Consider the following 22,633-nt stretch of genomic DNA (forward strand, 5'->3'; position numbering starts at 1 on the left):
ATACTAGTTAAGTTTATCAGTAATATAATGTATGTCACTAAGACTATGTCACTAAGACTTGGCTACTGTGACCATACTAGTTCAGTTTATCAGTAATATGATTTGTGATTTAAAAACTGTGTATACTTCTACAGTTAAACTATTTATTGTTCTTTAATTTAACTTCAGTTTAAAGGTCAATTGATAATACTGAAGGACGTGGTTGTTGTTTGTGGTTCTGTATTTAAATTTGTGTTGGAAGGTAATAGTTAAGTTTATGCTTGAAGGTCATGTGACAGACCTGAAGGATGTGGTGGTGACAAACATCTGTCTGGGGAAGGCCCACGCCATTGTTCTCACCAACAAAGGCTTCATTTACAGCTTTGGTATCAACAACAAGGGTCAGTGTGGTCGCGACTTCCAACCAGGTGGCTCTAAGGAAGGTTAGTTCCAGTAATAGATTCACAATAATGCATACTCTTCTAAAATACAACTGTATTGTTTACTTTTCCTCTCAGAGAACTTATATATAAACAGCTTCTGTTTATCATCATAGACATTGTATGTATGGTTAATCAAACTGAAAAAAATACCAGAATGTCTGACATCACACGTATCACACGATTAGTACTGGTTATTTTGGTTTCAATTGCTCTGCATGAACACTCTTCATTTATGAAATATGATGTACTCTACAGCCAGTAACAATGTGACAATGACAGAAGAAGAGGAGGAGACTGAACAGGAGGAGGCCATTTGTGGTGCAGGTAAGTACAGAACAGACAGAAGTCATCTATGGTGCAGGTAAGTACAGAACAGCAGAAGTCATTTGTGGTGCAGGCAAGTACAGAATAGTTAGAGGCCCTTCTAGTGTGGTGCAGGTAAGTACAGAATAGTCAGAGGCCCTTCTAGTCTGGTGCAGGCAAGTACAGAATAGTCAGAGGCCCTTCTAGTCTGGTGGAGGTAAGTACAGAACAGTCAGAGGCCCTTCTAGTCTGGTGGAGGTAAGTACAGTACAGCCAGAGGCCCTTCTAGTCTGGTGCAGGTAAGTACAGTACAGCCAGAGGCCCTTCTAGTCTGGTGCAGGTAAGTACAGAGCAGTCAGAGGCAATTTGTGATGCAGGTAATTACAGAAAGCCAGAAGCCATTTTTGGTGCAGGTAAGTAGAGAAAGCCAGAAGCCATTTTTGGTGCAGGTAAGTACAGAAAGCCAGAGGCCATTTGTGGTGTAGGTAAGTACAGAAAGCAAGAAGCCATTTTTGCTGCGGGTAAGTACAGAAAGCCAGAGGCCATTGGTGGTGCAGGTAAATGCAGAAGTGGAAGAGGTCATGGGTGCAGCAGGTAAGCTTGGTCTTTGTTTGATTTGATATTTACTGTTTTTCCACTAATCACTGATGTGACAGTTCTTCCTGTATGTTCTAGCTTGACAGAAACTTAAGTGATGGTTAGTAGTGGAAGTTCTATACTGTTTCATCTAAGGAAGCTTTACTACCATAAAAACAATTAAGTCTTCCTTTATATCTGTATAACACAGTGAGTCCATGTTATTTATTTGACAAATGTGATATTTCAGGGCGTCACAAATGGAAAACAGACTTGTGTATGGTGTGTTCTGTGTGTGGTGAATGTACAGGGTATGGAATTGCTTGTGTTCATTCTGTACAGGGAGGCAGAAACCCTGGCATGTAAGTAGGACGCTTTTCCATTCTTATCATAATTTGGTATGGTATGCTTTTAGAGTTTGTATGTGAACCTGGTTACCATTGTCACCTGTGAAATGTTTTTATTTCTGAAATGTTTGTGAAATTGTTTGTAATTTTGTATCAGATGAAAACAATATTAATCTTGAGAGATTTAACTAAAAATTGCTTGCAGTTATCTGAAAATCAAAAGTATATTTCAAGTTTTGACCCTTTACTGATGCTATGATTTTACTCCCATGTCAATGTTCTAGGCCATGTGGCTGTGGGTCTGGAGACTCTGGCTGTAGTGACTGTGGTATCTGTAAGATGTGTGCTGCTGAACAGAGCATGGATGAGGCCCAACAACTTGCTCACGTTCTCACTAAGAATAAAGACTTTGCTCAGTTTGACCTTCTGGTTGGAGGAAAAGGTAAAACATATGTAACAGAGATATTCAATACCTCCTGAGATCTGCTGGGGATTGAACACAGGACCTCTGGCTGATCACTTAAATCAATAAGCAAATAGGTTTTCTCCAGCTAAGCAGACATTACAGCTAATATCTACCAGTATTATATAAAAGCTGGTCTTATCATAATGGTAACAAAGCTCTATCCCCGTCTTTGGGATTGGAGGACTTTTCTTCTGATATGATAGTCTGAAGATTTCTTGACATTGTCCATGAATGCAGCAACAATCTATATCCAAAAAACCTCAAGATAGAGTTGAGTAGGTTTGATTTGCTGCTTGTTAACGTTAACTGTTTAGAATAACCAATGGTACATTTGTCTTACAAAATTCTACACTCAATCTTTATAATCTGAAATGTTAGCAATCATGTTTAGTATCGGGGTATCCAGCTTCCTTATCTGCTAGATTACTCTCTTTTGACAGAGGTAGATATAGAAGTTGTAAGTTCAGTAACTTTGTGGACCTGTTAGGCATTGTTTATTTTCATGTCAGGTGGTCGTAACCATGGTACCCCACTAGAACAGTTCTTTAAACGTCTGCTAGAGCGACCTGCCAGACAACACCATCGATCTGGATCTAAATCAGGAAATAATAAACAGAAAGGAAAATCACAACGTAAGTTCTGCTTCTTTTTTAACTTTCATTTTGTTAAAATGCATTTTAATCAACATTAAAAAAATATTGTTCAGTTTTATTGAAATGCAATGAAACTGTTATAAAAGTATTAAAGAATGAGTAGAAAAATTAGAATTTTACTTGTTATCGAAATCATATTGTGAACAGCTGAAGTTGGAAGTGATCAGGAGACAGAGTATAACAAAGTGGTCAGTCTACCGCCTCTAGAGGTGACTGTAGGGGATGGAGACATACCGGTCACTCAGATATCCTGTGGTCAACACCATACAGGTACTTCTTACTTTATCATTCTAGACCAAAAATATCTGATGTATTACACATCATTACATCATTGTAATGGGGAAGTAAATCCAAATCACTTTTGTATTTAATAAAGAACTAGAATTAAGCTTTGTATTTAATAAAGAACTAGAATTAAGCTTTGTATTTAATAAAGAACTAGAATTAAGCTTTGTATTTAATAAAGAACTAGAATTAAGCTTCCTATTGCACACTTTTGTATTTAATAAAGAACTAGAATTAAGCTTCCTATTGCACACTTCTGTAAAAACCTAGACAATCAATATTTACAACTGTTTATACGTCATAATAAAGATCTTATAATGAATATTGAATTTTAACATCACCTTCAGCTAATTATACCATATTTAATTATGTTAACATTTAACATAACATTTTCTACATGTTGTCTTTGTTCCAATCATATTGTTACAATATAACATTGTTCCAGTCATATTGTTACAATATAACATTGTTCCAGTCATATTGTTACAATATAACATTGTTCCAGTCATATTGTTACAATATAACATTATCTGCATGTTGTCTTTGTTCCAGTCATATTGTTACAGTCTGGGGAGGTGTATGCCTTTGGTAGTAATCAGTACGGCCAGCTTGGTCAGGGCGATCTCTCTGTCAGGTAAGCACAAAAAAGGATCTTTTCTCTGTAAGATGAATTAAAGGAGTATGTATGATTTGGGTCAAATTTGGCCCCCTCTTCAAATTTGATGAAATACCTATATTGAGAAAGGATAGTAACGTAATTAATGAATTGGGGGATTTTAGCATGTTTTCTTTCTCGGCGCATGCGTAGCGGCACTTCAAATATAGGTGTCACACCAGTATTTTTTAAGAGAAAAATGACACAAAGCATTACAAAAAGATTCTGTAACTTTTAATTATCATACAAATATGCTGCTTAATATTGATGTAATTAAATCACTTATGGAAGTTATCAACTAATGGCTTTTGCTAGCAAAGGCTTAAATTAAACTTTTAATATATTTACATTTGGTACCTTAGCAACAAATTATATCACATAGCAACGGCATGGCTATAAGATTTATTACTGGTAACAACATTTTCTATCGTCCGAACTTGTGAAATGAAAACAAATCATAGCATATGTGACATAATTATATGGACTAACTTTTTTTACAAAGGTATTATAATGCAAACATTTGGGAAGTGACAATAATTTCCCTAGCAACAGAATGTGTCGCATAGCAACAACAATAACTTATATTGATAACAACATTTTCTTTCCAGTTTCAAGATTTTTCTTCTGCTGTACTTAATGAAAACAAAATATTTCTCATGTTTTCAGTGGCTAAACTTTCTAGTAAAGGTATCACAATATAGATATTAGAGTATTGATCAAAGTTGGTGCCCTAGCAAAGTATTCTTACACATGGCAAGAATATGACCTAAACTGTTATTTTTTTTTATATTGTTTCAATGTTTTTTATTGTACGTTATTTAATGAAAACAGATCATTATCACTTTATATGGACTAACCTTTTCTTACGAAATATGTATAATATAAACATTTTGATACAGATCAAAGTTAGTACCCTAGCAACAGAGTCTATCACATAGCATACCCGTAATTGTTAACATATTCTTTTCATAGCAAGAACATCACCTGAAGCTGTTATCGGTTTCTATTTTGCTTCATACGTCTGCACTGGTGCTTTTGAAAGCAAAGCATATTCGAAGCATATAATCAATGTATAACCTTTGGTTTTGTTCACAGAATTTAACAAACATGAAAATGAACAAGTGATAAGCGACTTCAAATTATATCTACTTTAAATACATATAGTGTTACAGTTTATTCCTCTGTATACTCCTCATCCGTGTCGGAATCTGTTGTTGGAATGTCAGCTGCATCAGCCAAAGACTTTGTTGAAATAGTCACTGCCCCAGATGATTTGCCTTGGAAGCGTTCATATCCTAGAAACCACAATGCACTTGCAATGTGGGCACAGCAACCGACTACTCTTGAGCCTACTTTACAAGTGCAGTACCAACCTTTGATGGGATCATCAGAGAGTGAGTCATACTCAATCCACAAAGAATGTGCTCTGCTGTTACAGTGTCGAGACTGTATTTTTAACTTGATCAGATTAGGGTTTTCTGAGAAGACAAGCAACTCATACAGTCCATCTTCAACACAGTGCTCCTTTGTATAACTTGGAGCCTGTTTAAGTTGATAAACTCCCATGGTGATGTTTCGTAAGTCATCCATGGAAAGTTTAGGGAAGTTCATCAAGTCTTCTGCTTCCAGCTTTTGATAAACAGTTCTCTTATTTAGTAAGTTGTTGCTTTCCAAAAATGCCTTCACTGTATTTGGTTCCTTGGACTTTGCAAGCATTGCCCTGCAATGTGCTTCTGATGTTGCGTCAGTTTTCACAAGTGGTTCTTTTCTGGTGAAATATTGGAAGACTCCTATACACTCGTGCCGTACATGTCCCGCATATCATGTCATTGCTACTCACGTCCCTGCCAACACATCGCTCCACATATCTTTTAAAGGCCACGCCAGGTGGGATATGCCTTCTGGAATTTGGTTTACACCTTTTGAAGCACAAGCAACATGGGATGTCTTTTGGCATCTGGAAAGAAATATTTGATAAGTATATTAATACTTTATACCAACCATATGAATCACGGTAACGTAGAAAAGTATAAAAAGAATATGTAAACATAAAAGTGACAACTTTTTATGTGGAACTCAACAGAATGTGTGTTCTATACATTGTATAAGAAATTAAAAGTTGTAAACATAGATATTATATTCATATTTAAATTACATAACATATTTTTGTCATAATTGATCAATAATTACACATTATTTAGTGAATATGTTGTTAAGATTTTTACACTGAAATTAAGAAAAAAAAAATAAAAAGGAACAGGCACCAGCACAACTGTAACTCACACAAATGTCGATAAATGTTTGTGAAATATGGATTGTCAACAAGATTTGAACTCACAGTTTAATTAATATTACAAATGTTATTTTCTTAATGTGAAAAAAATAAAATGTTGCTAAGCACTTTCAAGAACAGACTACATGGTTGCATTTTAAATTAAATCAAGAATAGGTATTTTTTTATTTGAAATCAAAATAAATAAGAGTTGTCAACAGGATTTGAAGTCAGAGCTTAATTAATTACACAAATAGTTTTAATTAATGTTAAAAATAATAATGTGTTGCAAAGTTCTCGCTAGAAAATATGTATTATAGTTTTGTATCTTAAATTGAATATAAAAAAAATAAGATCAATGGTCATCAGGATTGGAACCCATAATTGCGGTGCTTATGCTCCTGAGCCAACCCTCATACCACTACACCACGGTACAGCATATGCAACCGGTTGTTATTTTGAAATATATATACACCGACTATGTTGGCTTTCTCTCTGGCTGTTTCCAAGACAATGAGTATAAATAGATGCGCTCTTTCATTTCTATTTTTCCTTAGTTAATAAAACGAATATTTTTCAGACAGAAAGAAGACATTTTCAGTGGACTTCAACAAGACACACAGTCTCTGTTGAAGTTTATAATGAATTACTCTTGAATTTATTGTGAGCTCGCTTTCAGTCCAGACGACACTTCACCGTTTGTTCGGCGATCAACATCAACAACATTCAAACTGGGCTTGGCAGCACAGAATAATACTGTTTCAGAACTTTAAAAAGTATTGAGATACCTTTAAATAGATTTTATTGTTAATAAATGACATTTGAATTAATTTTTGAACAAACATCACACAAAGTTAGTGGATTTTTTGCCGTCTACCTGTATTGGGGCATCTGTCAACCAGACGTAAAACTGATGATGCAATCAAGTGCTGCAGACGTCCGATGAATAAAAAAACTATTCATTTTTTATATCACATCAGTTAAAAATTTTTGCTAACAAGAACAAATCTTACCTTTCTTGGTTGTGAAAAATTAAGGAATTGTTGGTTTTAACTCCATCATTTGAGTGTTTCTGCTGCAGTAAACAAAAATATCGATAGCGGCGAAGTCCGTTTTCCATGTTCCGGACCATATATTACACGCGATCTTGCATCAAAATGCCGAAAAATAATTTTGAAAAATAATTTTTTAATATGAGCGCAGTCTTGAACAAGTTTTTCCTTTTAACACAATGACTTTATTAAAATTTTTATTTTGTAGCATCAATATGAAACTTGTTCAAGCCTGCGCTCATGGTAAACTTCAGTAAAATGTACCCACGAAATGGGGGAAATCACCGATTTTCGTGTTTTTTGTCAATTTTCAAACAGCTATATTAAAAAAATTAGTGATATTTTTTAAATCTTGAAAAAAATTCTAGAATCATGGACACTTCCATTATTAAATGTCTTCACTCTTTTGATTTTCTGAGACAGTTTTTCTCAGTAAAATATTGGGGGTACATAGGTACCCAAACCATACATACTCCTTTACCTTTATAGTGTGGAGTTATAAGTTTATGAAGTAATGGGGAAAAAACGCATGAAAATGAGATTTTATTAAACTGTCATTTCATAATACTTATTAGTGTTTTTTTTGAGAAATGATGCCCTGTGTTCCTTTTACCTGCTCAGCATTCTTTTGTTATATGATTACTATACCTTCTGACAGAGGCGTGCCTACAAAAGTCCACCTTCCTCAAACTGCAACTCAGGTTGCTACGGGAGCTCATCACTCTGTTGTCTTACTCTCCAACGGTCAAGTTTACACCTTTGGAAATTTCCAGGTCAGATTTTAAATACTCTTGATACAGGTTATTGAATTAATTTCACATCACAGTGAATTCAGAATGAAATTGAAGTCGTCCATGGTTATATTACAGCAGCTAGATTAAGTATATTGCAGTGTTCTTCCTGTTATGTTTCATTAATTTTAGTTATTGTAGTAATTTTAACATCCATGATTGAATATACAGAAAGGTGCACTTGGTAGAGCAGGTCCTGACGAGGCGGGTGCCAAGACAAAGAAAGGACTTTGGTATGGCCTCCCTGGACCAGTTCCTGGCATTGGTGAGTAATAATTCACTAGAAATTATTTCGTGACTTAAGCAATTTATTTTCTCTTTTAAACTTTATGTTACCTTTTCAGTTATGTCTAAGGTCATAATTTTGAAATTAAGATTGTAACAAAGATGGTTTCTTTCACTTACTCATCAATTGGATTTTGTGTGAGGGAAAAAAATACCAGAATAACAGGGAAAAAATATCTGTCAAAAATTCTGAAAAATCTGAAATTAATTTGTTTTGGTTTAAACTGTGTCTTTCTGGAGATGAGATACAAAATGTGTCATTTTATATATGTTTTTGACATATTTAATGTAGAGATAACTAGTTCATAAAAGGATCATGTGGGGTTTTTTATCTGCTTTTTCTCAGGTGCCAGATATGGTCGCCGTGCAACATGGATACATGCAAGTGGAGATCAGACCTTCATGAGAATTGATGAGTCACTCATCAATGCCCATATCCTAGCCTCCTCCAAGGTCTTTGCCAATACTTCTTGTATTGGTAAGTTACTGTATGATTACCTTGTCTCAGGTTTTGTCTTGAAGATTACTAAGCTGTTATGGATACAATACACCTTATCCATGTCCTTAATCTGATCTCTATCAGTGTCTGTACCAAGACATTTTTATTAGTAAGTTACTGTATTATAACATCATCTTAGGTTTTGTCATAAAGATTGCTAGGTTGTTGAATATACAATAAGAAAATTGTCTTAGAATTCAAAAGTTCATTTGGCCCGAAGGGCCTAGTCAACTTATGGCATACTGCTGCATTTGTCTGTCTGTCAGTTTTTCCTACAGATTGCTATTAGTCTTAAACTGCTTTTTGTATAAACATTGGGTCTTAGTCCCTTGATGCAGAGTGGGCATGGGGACTCAGTAAGGAAATATAGCAAATTCTTCTGTAGGAATGTATGGATCCTGTCTCTGTTTGGTCTGCAGCATATTTGGGTAAAAAAGAATGTTTGGCCGACCCCGTGGGGGCCCGCCCTTTGGGCCCCTTGTTAAGGTGGTTCATTCTGTTTTCATTCAACATTTTTATTTTACAAATACAAGGTGAAAAAGCAAGAAAATATACCTTGTGTTGCATGTTGATTGGGACATACTTCTTTTGGTAGGTTTGATTCCTATGGGAGAGGAGAATGCTGGAATCATGAAGTGTCTGATGATCAGCAAGACTGATGGCAGCTGTCGAAGGTGAGTTATCTCCCTTCCACTAAGTGTTCTTAATGGTGATTAGTTTTAGGGTTAGTTTAACCACCAGCTCAAACATGGTGATATTTGATTGTAGGGATTTTTCCATGCCTTCTGCCAAAAGAACATTGAAGATACTTAAACAAATCTGCTGTTCCTAGTAGTTTTTACTCTTAGTGCCTCTCTTGACACAGGAGCTATGATAGCTCAGTCTGGTAGAGCACTGACCCCCATGACCTTATGTGATGATATGAAATGCTTGCTTTGACTCTTCCAATGTGTGGCATTTTGTGTCAGTGGTTCACATGAAGCTGACGACCAGAGCTGTTTTTTTTTTTCTTGTGATTGCATGCAGTGGGCCTCTAATAAGTTGCCACCAGCTTCTACAAGGAGACCTGGCCTCAGAAACATTCTGGCTGTTCATGGGCTGATAAACCCAGCAAGCCACTTGACACCTGTTCTCAGATGACCTTGGCTGTTGCGAGGATGCTTAACCCAATAAAAACATTGATTAGATTTTAGAAGAGTACACTACATTTGATTTATTCTATGGTTGGTGAATGTTTTTTTCCCTCTTTCAGTTTTGGTTACTACATGATGTGTAATGTGTACTGGTAAATCCAGAAATTTTAGTGCAACACTGTGTAATGTCTTCTGATTACAGTGTGAATTATCATGTAGAAATGTTTAGATATCGTCATTATTGCACAAGATTAAATAGAACAAACATGACTAATTGTAGACATAGTTAGTGTTCTAGTACATAATGATCAATAACAAGGGCCATGTAGGCCAGCACTAATGACTCTGTACCCTTACAGCCTTGGCGGTCAGGACCAGGTGGATCTGTCTCAGGATTCTGTGTGTTTAGATCCAGTGTACGACGTTCTGTGGAGGTGAGTAATGAACTATTGTAATGAGATGTTTCATGAACAAGATACAGTTAGTATCTAGTGTCCAAGGAAACAGATTTATGAACAACTAACCCAGAGGAAACTACATCTGTAGGAGCAACAAATGTCGCATCAGAGTCAAAACAGCAACAGATGTCGCATCAGAATCAAAACAGCAACAGATGTCACATCAGAGTCAAAACAGCAAGAAATATCAAATGTCACATCAGAGTCAGAACAGCAACAAATGTCGCATCAGAATCAAAACAGCAACAAATGTCGCATCACAGTAAAAACAGCAACAAATGTCAAATGTCACATCAGAGTCAAAACAACAAGAAATGTCAAATGTCGCATCAGAGTCAAAACAGCAACAAATATCACATCAGAGTCAAAACAGCAACAAATGTCACATCAGAGTCAAAACAGCAACAAATGTCGCATCAGAGTCAAAACAGCAACAAATGTCGCATCAGAGTCAAAACAGCAACAAATATCACATCAGAGTCAAAACAGCAACAAATGTCACATCAGAGTCAAAACAGCAACAAATGTCGCATCAGAGTCAAAACAGCAACAAATATCACATTAGAGTCAAAACAGCAACAAATGTCAAATGTCACAACAAAGTCAAAACAGCTACAAATATCACATCAGAGTCAAAACAGCAACAAATGTCACATCAGAGTCAAAACAGCAGCAAATGTCACATTAGAGTCAAAACAGCAACAAATGTCAAATGTCACAACAAAGTCAAAACAGCTACAAATATCACATCAGAGTCAAAACAGCAACAAATGTCGCATCAGAGTCAAAACAGCAACAAATATTGCATCAGAGTCAAAACAGCAACAAATGTCACATTAGAGTCAAAACAGCAACAAATGTCAAATGTCACATCAGAGTCAAAACAGCTACAAATATCACATCAGAGTCAAAACAGCAACAAATGTCGCATCAGAGTCAAAACAGCAACAGATGTCGCATCAGAGTCAAAACAGCAACAAATATCACATCAGAGTCAAAACAGTAACAAATGTCGCATCAGAGTCAAAACAGCAACAAATGTCGCATCAGAGTCAAAACAGCAATAAATATTGCATCAGAGTCAAAACAGCAACAGATGTCGCATCGAAGTCAAAACAGCTACAAATGTTGTATCAGAGTCAAAACAGCAACAAATGTCACAACAAAGTCAAAACAGTAACAAATGTCGCATCAGAGTCAAAACAGCAACAGATGTCACAACAAAGTCAAAACAGTAACAAATGTCGCATCAGAGTCAAAACAGCAACAAATGTCGCATCAGAGTCAAAACAGCTACAAATGTCGCATTATAGTCAAAACAGCAACAAATGTCACATCAGAGTCAAAACAGCAACAAATGTCAAATGTCACATCAGAGTCAAAACAGCTACAAATGTTGCATCAGAGTCAAAACAGCAACAAATGTCTCATCAGAGTCAAAACAGCAACAAATGTCAAATGTCGCATCAGAGTCAAAACAGCAACAAATGTCGCATCAGAGTCAAAACAGCAACAAATGTCGCATCAGAGTCAAAACAGCTACAAATGTTGTATCAGAGTCAAAACAGCAACAAATGTCACAACAAAGTCAAAACAGTAACAAATGTCGCATCCGAGTCAAAACAGCAACAAATGTCGCATCAGAGTCAAAACAGCAACAAATGTCGCATCAGAGTCAAAACAGCTACAAATGTTGTATCAGAGTCAAAACAGCAACAAATGTCACAACAAAGTCAAAACAGTAACAAATGTCGCATCAGAGTCGCATCAGAGTCAAAACAGTAATAAATGTCGCATCAGAGTCAAAACAGCAACAAATGTCGCATCAGAGTCAAAACAGCTACAAATGTTGCATTATAGTCAAAACAGCAACAAATGTCACATCAGAGTCAAAACAGCTACAAATGTCAAATGTCACATCAGAGTCAAAACAGCTACAAATAATGCATCAGAGTCAAAACAGCAACAAATGTCACATCAGAGTCAAAACAGCAACAAATGTCGCTTCAGTCAAAACAGCAACAAATGTCGCATCCGAGTCAAAACAGCAACAAATGTCGCATCAGAATCAAAACAGCAACAAATGACAAATCTCACATCACAGTAAAAACAGCAACAAATGTCAAATGTCACATCAGAGTCAAAACAACAAGAAATGTCAAATGTCGCATTAGAGTCAAAACAGCAACAAATGTCGCATCAGAGTCAAAGCAGCAACAAATGTCCCATCAAAGTCAAAACAGCTACAAATGTTGCATCAGAATCAAAACAGCAGCAAATGTCACATCAGAGTCAAAACAGCAACAAATGTCACATCAGAGTCAACACAGCAACAAATGACAAATCTCGCATCAGAGTCAAAACAGCAACAAATGTCACATCAGAGTCAAAACAGCAACAAATGTCAAATGTCACATCAGAGTCAAAACAGCTACAAATGTCAAATGTCACATCAAAGTCAAAACAGCTACAAATGTTGCATCAGAGTCAAAACATTAACAAATGTCACATCAGAGTCAAAACAGCAACAAATGTCAAATGTCACATCAGAGTCAAAACAGCTACAAATGTTGTATCAGAGTCAAAACAGCAACAAATGTCACAACAAAGTCAAAACAGCAACAAATGTCAAATGTCGCATCAGAGTCAAAACAGCAACAAATGTCACATCAGAGTCAAAACAGCTACAAATGTCGCATCATAGTCAAAACAGCAACAAATGTCACATCATAGTCAAAACAGCAACAAATGTCAAATGTCACATCAAAGTCAAAACAGCTACAAATGTTGCATCAGAGTCAAAACATTAACAAATGTCACATCAGAGTCAAAACAGCAACAAATGTTGCATCAGAGTCAAAACATTAACAAATGTCACATCAGAGTCAAAACAGCAACAAATGTCAAATGTCACATCAGAGTCAAAACAGCAACAAATGTCGCATCAGAGTCAAAACAGCTACAAATGTCAAATGTCACATCAAAGTCAAAACAGCTACAAATGTTGCATCAGAGTCAAAACAGCAACAAATGTCACATCAGAGTCAACACAGCAACAAATGACAAATGTCGCATCAGAGTCAAAACAGCAACAAATGTCACATCAAAGTCAAAACAGCTACAAATGTTGCATCAGAGTCAAAACATTAACAAATGTCACATCAGAGTCAAAACAGCTACAAATGTCAAATGTCACATCAAAGTCAAAACAGCTACAAATGTTGCATCAGAGTCAAAACATTAACAAATGTCACATCAGAGTCAAAACAGCAACAAATGTCACATCAGAGTCAAAACAGCAACAAATGTCAAATGTCACATCAGAGTCAAAACAGCTACAAATGTCAAATGTCACATCAAAGTCAAAACAGCTACAAATGTTGCATCAGAGTCAAAACATTAACAAATGTCACATCAGAGTCAAAACAGCAACAAATGTTGCATCAGAGTCAAAACATTAACAAATGTCACATCAGAGTCAAAACAGCAACAAATGTCAAATGTCACATCAGAGTCAAAACAGCAACAAATGTCGCATCAGAGTCAAAACAGCTACAAATGTCAAATGTCACATCAAAGTCAAAACAGCTACAAATGTTGCATCAGAGTCAAAACAGCAACAAATGTCACATCAGAGTCAACACAGCAACAAATGACAAATGTCGCATCAGAGTCAAAACAGCAACAAATGTCACATCACAGTAAAAACAGCAACAAATATCAAATGTCACATCAGAGTCAAAACAGCAACAAATGTCGCATCAGAGTCAAAACAGCAACAAATGTCGCATCAGAGTCAAAACAGCTACAAATGTCGCATCAGAGTCAAAACAGCTACAAATGTCAAATGTCACATCAAAGTCAAAACAGCAACAAATATTAAATGTGTTGTGTAATTCCGAGTGCTAAACAATCATTCATCTGCTGTTGGAATGTCAGGAAGTACAAAGACTATTACAGAGTCTTGATATTTTGTTAGAAGCTCTATTTATCCCTTTCTCAGTAAACAAGCAAGCTTTCATTTTTGGTGTCCTACATCAAAACTTCCTTCCGAGTAACAGAGTAGACAATGAGATTATAATTATTATTAAACAGTCTATTTATAAAATGAGATGCTTACACCGTTCACTAAACTTGCATGCACTAATTAATACAATCAAAGATAATTATATGATACAAAAATATATAGCTAATGGTAAGGATGATAAAGTAAAACGTGAATTTGAGAATGAATGGAAAAAATGGGAAAAATTAATACAGTTTTGATCTACACACTTTGATCTATTACCCATCGCATTACTAGTTTTTTAGCCATCGTGCTTCGTCCGTAGTCGTCCGCCGTGCGCCGTGTGTAAACTTTTCATTCAAACAACTTCTTCTCAAATACTAGAAGGTCTAGGGGGCTAATACTTGGCACAGAGGATACTGGCATGGAGCTCTACCAAGTTTGTTCAAATGAATGACCTTGACCCACTTTAAAGGTCACAGGGGTCAAATATGTTAAAATCTTTAAACAACTTCTTCTCATTAACCAAAAGGCTCAGAGTGTAGATATTGGGCCTGTGACATGCTGGGATGAAGTGCTACTAAGTGTGTTCAAGTGAATGACCTTGACCCACGTTCAAGGTCACAGGGGCCAAATATGTTAAAATTATTAAACGACTTCTCCTCAATAACCAAAAGGCTCAGATTGCTTATATTGTGCCTGTGGCATGCTGGGATGAAGGGCTATCAAGTTTGTTCAAATGAATGACCTTGAACAACTTTCAAGGTCACAGGGGTCAAATATGTTAAAATCTTTAAATAACTTCTTCTCAAATACTAGAAGGCCTAGGGGGCTAATACATGGCCCATAGCATGCTGGCATGGAGCCCTACAAAGTCTGTTAAAATGAATGACCTTGGCCCACTTTCAAGGTCACAGGGGTCAAATATGTTAAAATATACAAACGACTTCTTCTCAACAAGCAAAAGTCCATGAGTGCTGATATTGGGCATGTAAGATGCTTGGAGGAGAGGCTACCAAGTTTATTCAAATGAATGACCTCGACCCACTTTCAAGGTCACAGGGGTCAAATATGTTAAAATATACAAACGACTTCTTCTCAACAAGCAAAAGTCCATGAGTGCTGATATTGGGCATGTAAGATGCTTGGAGGAGAGGCTACCAAGTTTATTCAAATGAATGACCTCAACCCACTTTCTAGGTTTGGCTTGCTTTTTGTCAGATGACCGTTAAGGCCCATGGGCCTCTTGTTTTTTTTTTCTTTTTTTTTTATAATTTTTTATAATTATATACATAACAGTCCTTGACCATACTGAGTAATCAGATATAAAGAAAGAAAAACATTAAAAGATTAAATTACTCTAACCTATTTTACCATCTCACCCAACAATCCACTTTACTATTTCTTCCTTCTCTTCAATTTCTTTCTCTTTAAATTTCTTATCCCTAATAAAGTTCTATTTCATTTCTTCATTTCTGTATGTTGATGTCAATTTATGGTTGTGTGTGTGTGTTTATGCATGTGTGCATGGGTGCATTTCAAACAAAAGTTTACTGTGATATTTATGAATCATAAGGTTTCATAATGGTTATGAAAGTATGAATCTTGATTTGATGATGATGATGAATTGTTGAATGTGGATGATGATGATGCATTATGTACAATAATCATGATAGTAATATTGATTGTGATATATATGTTGAAATGGATGATGAGGAAGATTATCATGTTTTTGAGGATGATGATGATGATGATGATGATGATGATGATGATGATGATGCATTATCTAGTGTGTAATAATATTGATTGTGATATATGAGGATTATCATGTATGGTGATAATAATAATAATGATCACATGCATTGTTGAATGTTGATGATGATGTTGATGATTCTTTTGAATGGAGTGTTCTTGTTTGACACGCAATGACTATATGTGCACCTGTGTTTGGATGTGTGAGAGGGTGTGAGTGTATTTGTCCAGTTCATCATGTAAAATCTTGAAAAATAAAAAATTATCAAAAAAAAAGAAATGTCAAATGTCACATCAGAGTCAAAACAGCAACAGATGTCACATCAGAGTCAAAACAGCAACAAATGTCACATCAGAGTCAAAACAGCGAGTCAAAACAGCAACAAATATCGCATCAGTCAAAACAGCAACAAATGTCACATCAGAGTCAAAACAGCAACAAATGTCAAATGTCGCATCAGAGTCAAAACAGCAACAAATGTCGCATCAGAGTCAAAACAGCTACAAATGTCGCATCATAGTCAAAACAGCAACAAATGTCACATCAGAGTCAAAACAGCAACAAATGTCGCATCAAAGTCAAAACACCAACAAATGTCACATCAGAGTCAAAACAGCGAGTCAAAACAGCAACAAATATCGCATCAGTCAAAACAGCAACAAATGTCACATCCGAGTCAAAACATTAACAAATGTCACATCAGAGTCAAAACAGCAACAAATGTCACATCAGAGTCAAAACAGCAACAAATGTCAAATGTCACATCAGAGTCAAAACAGCTACAAATGTCAAATGTCACATCAAAGTCAAACAGCAAAAAGTCAAAACAACAAATGTTGCATCAGAGTCAAAACATTAACAAATGTCACATCAGAGTCAAAACAGCAACAAATGTTGCATCAGAGTCAAAACATTAACAAATGTCACATCAGAGTCAAAACAGCAACAAATGTCAAATGTCACATCAGAGTCAAAACAGCAACAAATGTCGCATCAGAGTCAAAACAGCTACAAATGTCAAATGTCACATCAAAGTCAAAACAGCTACAAATGTTGCATCAGAGTCAAAACAGCAACAAATGTCACATCAGAGTCAACACAGCAACAAATGACAAATGTCGCATCAGAGTCAAAACAGCAACAAATGTCACATCACAGTAAAAACAGCAACAAATATCAAATGTCACATCAGAGTCAAAACAGCAACAAATGTCGCATCAGAGTCAAAACAGCAACAAATGTCGCATCAGAGTCAAAACAGCTACAAATGTCGCATCAGAGTCAAAACAGCTACAAATGTCAAATGTCACATCAAAGTCAAAACAGCAACAAATATTAAATGTGTTGTGTAATTCCGAGTGCTAAACAATCATTCATCTGCTGTTGGAATGTCAGGAAGTACAAAGACTATTACAGAGTCTTGATATTTTGTTAGAAGCTCTATTTATCCCTTTCTCAGTAAACAAGCAAGCTTTCATTTTTGGTGTCCTACATCAAAACTTCCTTCCGAGTAACAGAGTAGACAATGAGATTATAATTATTATTAAACAGTCTATTTATAAAATGAGATGCTTACACCGTTCACTAAACTTGCATGCACTAATTAATACAATCAAAGATAATTATATGATACAAAAATATATAGCTAATGGTAAGGATGATAAAGTAAAACGTGAATTTGAGAATGAATGGAAAAAATGGGAAAAATTAATACAGTTTTGATCTACACACTTTGATCTATTACCCATCGCATTACTAGTTTTTTAGCCATCGTGCTTCGTCCGTAGTCGTCCGCCGTGCGCCGTGTGTAAACTTTTCATTCAAACAACTTCTTCTCAAATACTAGAAGGTCTAGGGGGCTAATACTTGGCACAGAGGATACTGGCATGGAGCTCTACCAAGTTTGTTCAAATGAATGACCTTGACCCACTTTAAAGGTCACAGGGGTCAAATATGTTAAAATCTTTAAACAACTTCTTCTCATTAACCAAAAGGCTCAGAGTGTAGATATTGGGCCTGTGACATGCTGGGATGAAGTGCTACTAAGTGTGTTCAAGTGAATGACCTTGACCCACGTTCAAGGTCACAGGGGCCAAATATGTTAAAATTATTAAACGACTTCTCCTCAATAACCAAAAGGCTCAGATTGCTTATATTGTGCCTGTGGCATGCTGGGATGAAGGGCTATCAAGTTTGTTCAAATGAATGACCTTGAACAACTTTCAAGGTCACAGGGGTCAAATATGTTAAAATCTTTAAATAACTTCTTCTCAAATACTAGAAGGCCTAGGGGGCTAATACATGGCCCATAGCATGCTGGCATGGAGCCCTACAAAGTCTGTTAAAATGAATGACCTTGGCCCACTTTCAAGGTCACAGGGGTCAAATATGTTAAAATATACAAACGACTTCTTCTCAACAAGCAAAAGTCCATGAGTGCTGATATTGGGCATGTAAGATGCTTGGAGGAGAGGCTACCAAGTTTATTCAAATGAATGACCTCGACCCACTTTCAAGGTCACAGGGGTCAAATATGTTAAAATATACAAACGACTTCTTCTCAACAAGCAAAAGTCCATGAGTGCTGATATTGGGCATGTAAGATGCTTGGAGGAGAGGCTACCAAGTTTATTCAAATGAATGACCTCAACCCACTTTCTAGGTTTGGCTTGCTTTTTGTCAGATGACCGTTAAGGCCCATGGGCCTCTTGTTTTTTTTTTCTTTTTTTTTTATAATTTTTTATAATTATATACATAACAGTCCTTGACCATACTGAGTAATCAGATATAAAGAAAGAAAAACATTAAAAGATTAAATTACTCTAACCTATTTTACCATCTCACCCAACAATCCACTTTACTATTTCTTCCTTCTCTTCAATTTCTTTCTCTTTAAATTTCTTATCCCTAATAAAGTTCTATTTCATTTCTTCATTTCTGTATGTTGATGTCAATTTATGGTTGTGTGTGTGTGTTTATGCATGTGTGCATGGGTGCATTTCAAACAAAAGTTTACTGTGATATTTATGAATCATAAGGTTTCATAATGGTTATGAAAGTATGAATCTTGATTTGATGATGATGATGAATTGTTGAATGTGGATGATGATGATGCATTATGTACAATAATCATGATAGTAATATTGATTGTGATATATATGTTGAAATGGATGATGAGGAAGATTATCATGTTTTTGAGGATGATGATGATGATGATGATGATGATGATGATGATGATGATGATGATGCATTATCTAGTGTGTAATAATATTGATTGTGATATATGAGGATTATCATGTATGGTGATAATAATAATAATGATCACATGCATTGTTGAATGTTGATGATGATGTTGATGATTCTTTTGAATGGAGTGTTCTTGTTTGACACGCAATGACTATATGTGCACCTGTGTTTGGATGTGTGAGAGGGTGTGAGTGTATTTGTCCAGTTCATCATGTAAAATCTTGAAAAATAAAAAATTATCAAAAAAAAAGAAATGTCAAATGTCGCATCAGAGTCAAAACAGCAACAAATGTCACATCAGAGTCAAAACAGCAACAAATATCGCTTCAGTCAAAACAGCAACAAATGTCGCATCGAAGTCAAAACAGCTACAAATGTCGCATCAGAGTCAAAACAGCAACAAATGTCACATCAGAGTCAAAACAGCAACAAATGTCGCATCAGAGTCAAAACAGCTACAAATATCACATCAGAGTCAAAACAGCAACAAATGTCACATCAAAACAGCAACATCAAAACAGCAACAAAAGTCAGAGTCAAAACAGCAACAAATGTCACATCAGAGTCAAAACAGCAACAAATGTCGCATCAGAGTCAAAACAGCAACAAATATCACATCAGAGTCAAAACAGCAACAAATATCACATCAGAGTCAAAACAGCAACAAATGTCGCATCATAGTCAAAACAGCAACAAATATCACATCAGAGTCAAAACAGCAACAAATGTCACATCAGAGTCAAAACAGCAACAAATGTCGCATCAGAGTCAAAACAGCAACAAATATCACATCAGAGTCAAAACAGTAACAAATGTCGCATCAGAGTCGAAATAGCAACAAATGTCGCATCAAAGTCAAAACAGCAACAAATATCACATCAGAGTCAAAACAGCAACAAATGTCGCATCAGAGTCAAAACTGTAACAAATATCACATCAGAGTCAAAACAGCAACAAATGTCGCATCAGAGTCAAAACAGCAACAAATGTCACATCAGAGTCAAAACAGCATCAAATGTCAAATGTCACATCAGAGTCAAAACAGCAACAAATGTCGCATCAGAGTTAAAACAGCAACAAATGTCGCATCAGAGTAAATTAGTTAAATTACATAAAACACACTTAGTTTTAGCATCAGATCTTTTTGCTTTACATAATATACAGTTACAGTAAGAGTAGTTATTTTTTGTGTGTCTTTAGTTTTTGTTATTCCCAAAAAAAATTTTAAAATGTAGAACACTTGATACATTGAAGAAAAGGTCACACTGGATAATGGTCTATATCTCAACATCAAGCTTTTGTTAAATCATAAAAACAGATGCATTCAAAGGAAGGAATTCTTTACAATATTAATAAACTATTAAATATCAAATCTTCATGAGAAAGTCTTCCTATTACAATTAGCTTTAAAAGTATGTAGTAACATACAATGTTCTAGGAATTTTGAATTAGGAGTGAGTTGATTTTAGCAGACCAGAGATACTAATCAGGTGTGTATTTACAGCTACTCAACAACCAAACATGAGGTAGCCTGTTACAATGTCATGGCATCCGAGGCACGACCACTCAAGTCTCGAGTCAAGATGGCCAACATCCATGATTTGTTCAAACCTGAAATTTCTGTCCCTGTAAGGATAGGTTGCCAAGCAACTCGTTCACACTGTGCACTTCATTTGCTGGGTAAGCCTGCTTGGAAACTACTTTACAGTGTATTGTTAGCTAGAATAACATGAATGTTCAGATATTGAGAATTTGAAATACTATTTCAAAAAATTAAGAAATCATTAATGTTGAATTGTAATGGAAAATCTTATATTCATTTTCATTCTTTTTCAAACGTTGTTCTTGAATAACTGTTTGGAAAGGAACAGGATAATAGAAAACATGTACCAAATGATTAAATATCATTATTAAACGTTTACCACTGAATTTCAGTAAAAAAAAAAAAGGAAACTGAAGAAGCAGTATTCCTTGTTTGTGTTTCAGGCTGCCTGGACACACTTACCTCAGCCCAGCTGTCCAATCTGACTGTGATGGAGGAGACCAAAGAGAAGATGACTGCCTCCAAGGTCTACAGCAAGGAGGACTTTTCAGTGGTCAACAGGTTTGAAAGTCAGTATATCCGTGATCTTGTTTTACATTCTTAAGTATATGTTTTTTTTTTCTGCTGGTGAGACTGTGAGGAACTGTATGTTTTACCTGACCTGAGATTTTCTTTTGTCTCTTTTTTGACAGGCCATCAGTTAATGATCCAAAGTTTTTGTAAGAACATGGTACAGACCAAGTTTAACTGTCAGTTTGTTATTTTCCTGTTATTACCTTTTGAATCTAAAAGTTGATTTCTTTTTTTTTTTGCCAGGCTTAGAAAAAGTAGTCTGAGTATCTCTAAACAATACTCAGTTTGAAACAAGGAAGTATTGTAAAAACATTTCTTACACTTCAGGCCATGGAGGAGGATGGGGCTATTCTGGTCACTCTGTGGAAGCTGTTCGCTTCATGGTGGACACCGACATAATACTTGGCGGATATGGACTATTTGGTGGTCGTGGAGAGTACTATGGCCGCATCAAGGTCAGTGGATGGTCACTGGTCAGCCAATTCTTCTTTGACTACATCAATTTGAGTCCAACTTTGATTGTTTCACTTTCAGTTATGAGAATAGAGAACCTCAGTTGGCTCCCATTAGGTATACTTTTCTTAGTTTAATCATCAGATTCGTGGAAACAAGTTTGAGATTTTCATGTACAATGAGGGAATCCAGCCCCAGTCATCATGGTGAAAAGCGAGTGTGGTGTCTAGATATAGACTTGTTAAGTTGGGAGACCAGCTTTAAATACCAAGTCAACAGATCAAACACATAGTCGGTCATGTCTTTTGAAGATGTGTTAAAACTTGTGTTATGGTGAAAATGTTTGATACGAAGTATAGGAAATTATATTTCCCATGAAAATTCAATTTGGTATTTCTACACAGTATACTGAGGAAATGGTCAGTTGTACCTGGTATTGAGTTTAGTAGTTATCATTTGCTATCTGCTTACATTCATCTTAGGATTTTAATTGAATCAAGTGATGTGCTGTTGTAGCTGTTTGAGTTGGGCCCAGAGGGAGGAGAGAATGAGGCACAGGATGGGGAGCTTCTGGCTGAGACTGAAGAGATGGCATTTGAATGTGGAGCTAGGTAAGTAATTCATATCCTGCTAGTCCCACAATATTACTTTGTTTAGGAACCCTCTTCTATACACAGGTCATACAATGTTGTGATCACAATCTTTAACCAGATAGTCTGTAACAGGGAGAAGTTTGCCATGGTGTTTGAGGAGCCTGTGACTCTCCAAGCCAACAGCTGGTATGTGGCGTGGGCAAGGATCTCTGGGCCTAGCAGTGACTGTGGATCCACCGGCCAGTCTGTCGTCACCACAGAGGACCAGT

The 22,633-nt window shown here is 36.0% G+C and overlaps 2 protein-coding genes across 2 annotated transcripts in view; one reads left to right on the forward strand and one right to left on the reverse strand.

Annotated features, from left to right (window-relative positions):
- Positions 1 to 22,633, forward strand: part of LOC132545930 (E3 ubiquitin-protein ligase MYCBP2-like) — a 130,310-nt gene that overhangs the window by 13,809 nt on the left and 93,868 nt on the right. The window contains exons 15-31 of the mRNA XM_060209607.1: positions 267 to 422; positions 678 to 746; positions 1,552 to 1,663; positions 1,933 to 2,090; positions 2,624 to 2,746; positions 2,915 to 3,037; positions 3,605 to 3,686; positions 7,690 to 7,804; positions 7,994 to 8,087; positions 8,454 to 8,585; positions 9,202 to 9,280; positions 10,099 to 10,173; positions 20,707 to 20,882; positions 21,189 to 21,314; positions 21,646 to 21,773; positions 22,288 to 22,382; positions 22,497 to 22,631. Coding sequence (XP_060065590.1) covers positions 267 to 422; positions 678 to 746; positions 1,552 to 1,663; positions 1,933 to 2,090; positions 2,624 to 2,746; positions 2,915 to 3,037; positions 3,605 to 3,686; positions 7,690 to 7,804; positions 7,994 to 8,087; positions 8,454 to 8,585; positions 9,202 to 9,280; positions 10,099 to 10,173; positions 20,707 to 20,882; positions 21,189 to 21,314; positions 21,646 to 21,773; positions 22,288 to 22,382; positions 22,497 to 22,631 — 1,978 coding nt within the window. The remainder of the gene's footprint in view (positions 1 to 266; positions 423 to 677; positions 747 to 1,551; positions 1,664 to 1,932; positions 2,091 to 2,623; positions 2,747 to 2,914; positions 3,038 to 3,604; positions 3,687 to 7,689; positions 7,805 to 7,993; positions 8,088 to 8,453; positions 8,586 to 9,201; positions 9,281 to 10,098; positions 10,174 to 20,706; positions 20,883 to 21,188; positions 21,315 to 21,645; positions 21,774 to 22,287; positions 22,383 to 22,496; positions 22,632 to 22,633) is intronic.
- On the reverse strand, positions 4,881 to 5,423 carry LOC132545927 (uncharacterized). The gene has a single exon (XM_060209605.1). The coding sequence runs from the start codon at positions 5,421 to 5,423 to the stop codon at positions 4,881 to 4,883; it is 543 nt and encodes a 180-aa protein (XP_060065588.1).

The sequence above is a fragment of the Ylistrum balloti genome, unplaced genomic scaffold, assembly GCF_031769215.1.
Source record: "Ylistrum balloti isolate Yb309-2 unplaced genomic scaffold, AGI_CSIRO_Ybal_v1 Utg369864, whole genome shotgun sequence".
NCBI lineage: Eukaryota > Metazoa > Mollusca > Bivalvia > Pectinida > Pectinidae > Ylistrum > Ylistrum balloti.

What these genes read in the sequence shown, in the direction of transcription:
- LOC132545927 (XM_060209605.1), bottom strand. Translation starts at nt 5,423, where the DNA reads ATGCTTGCAAAGTCCAAGGAACCAAATACAGTGAAGGCATTTTTGGAA.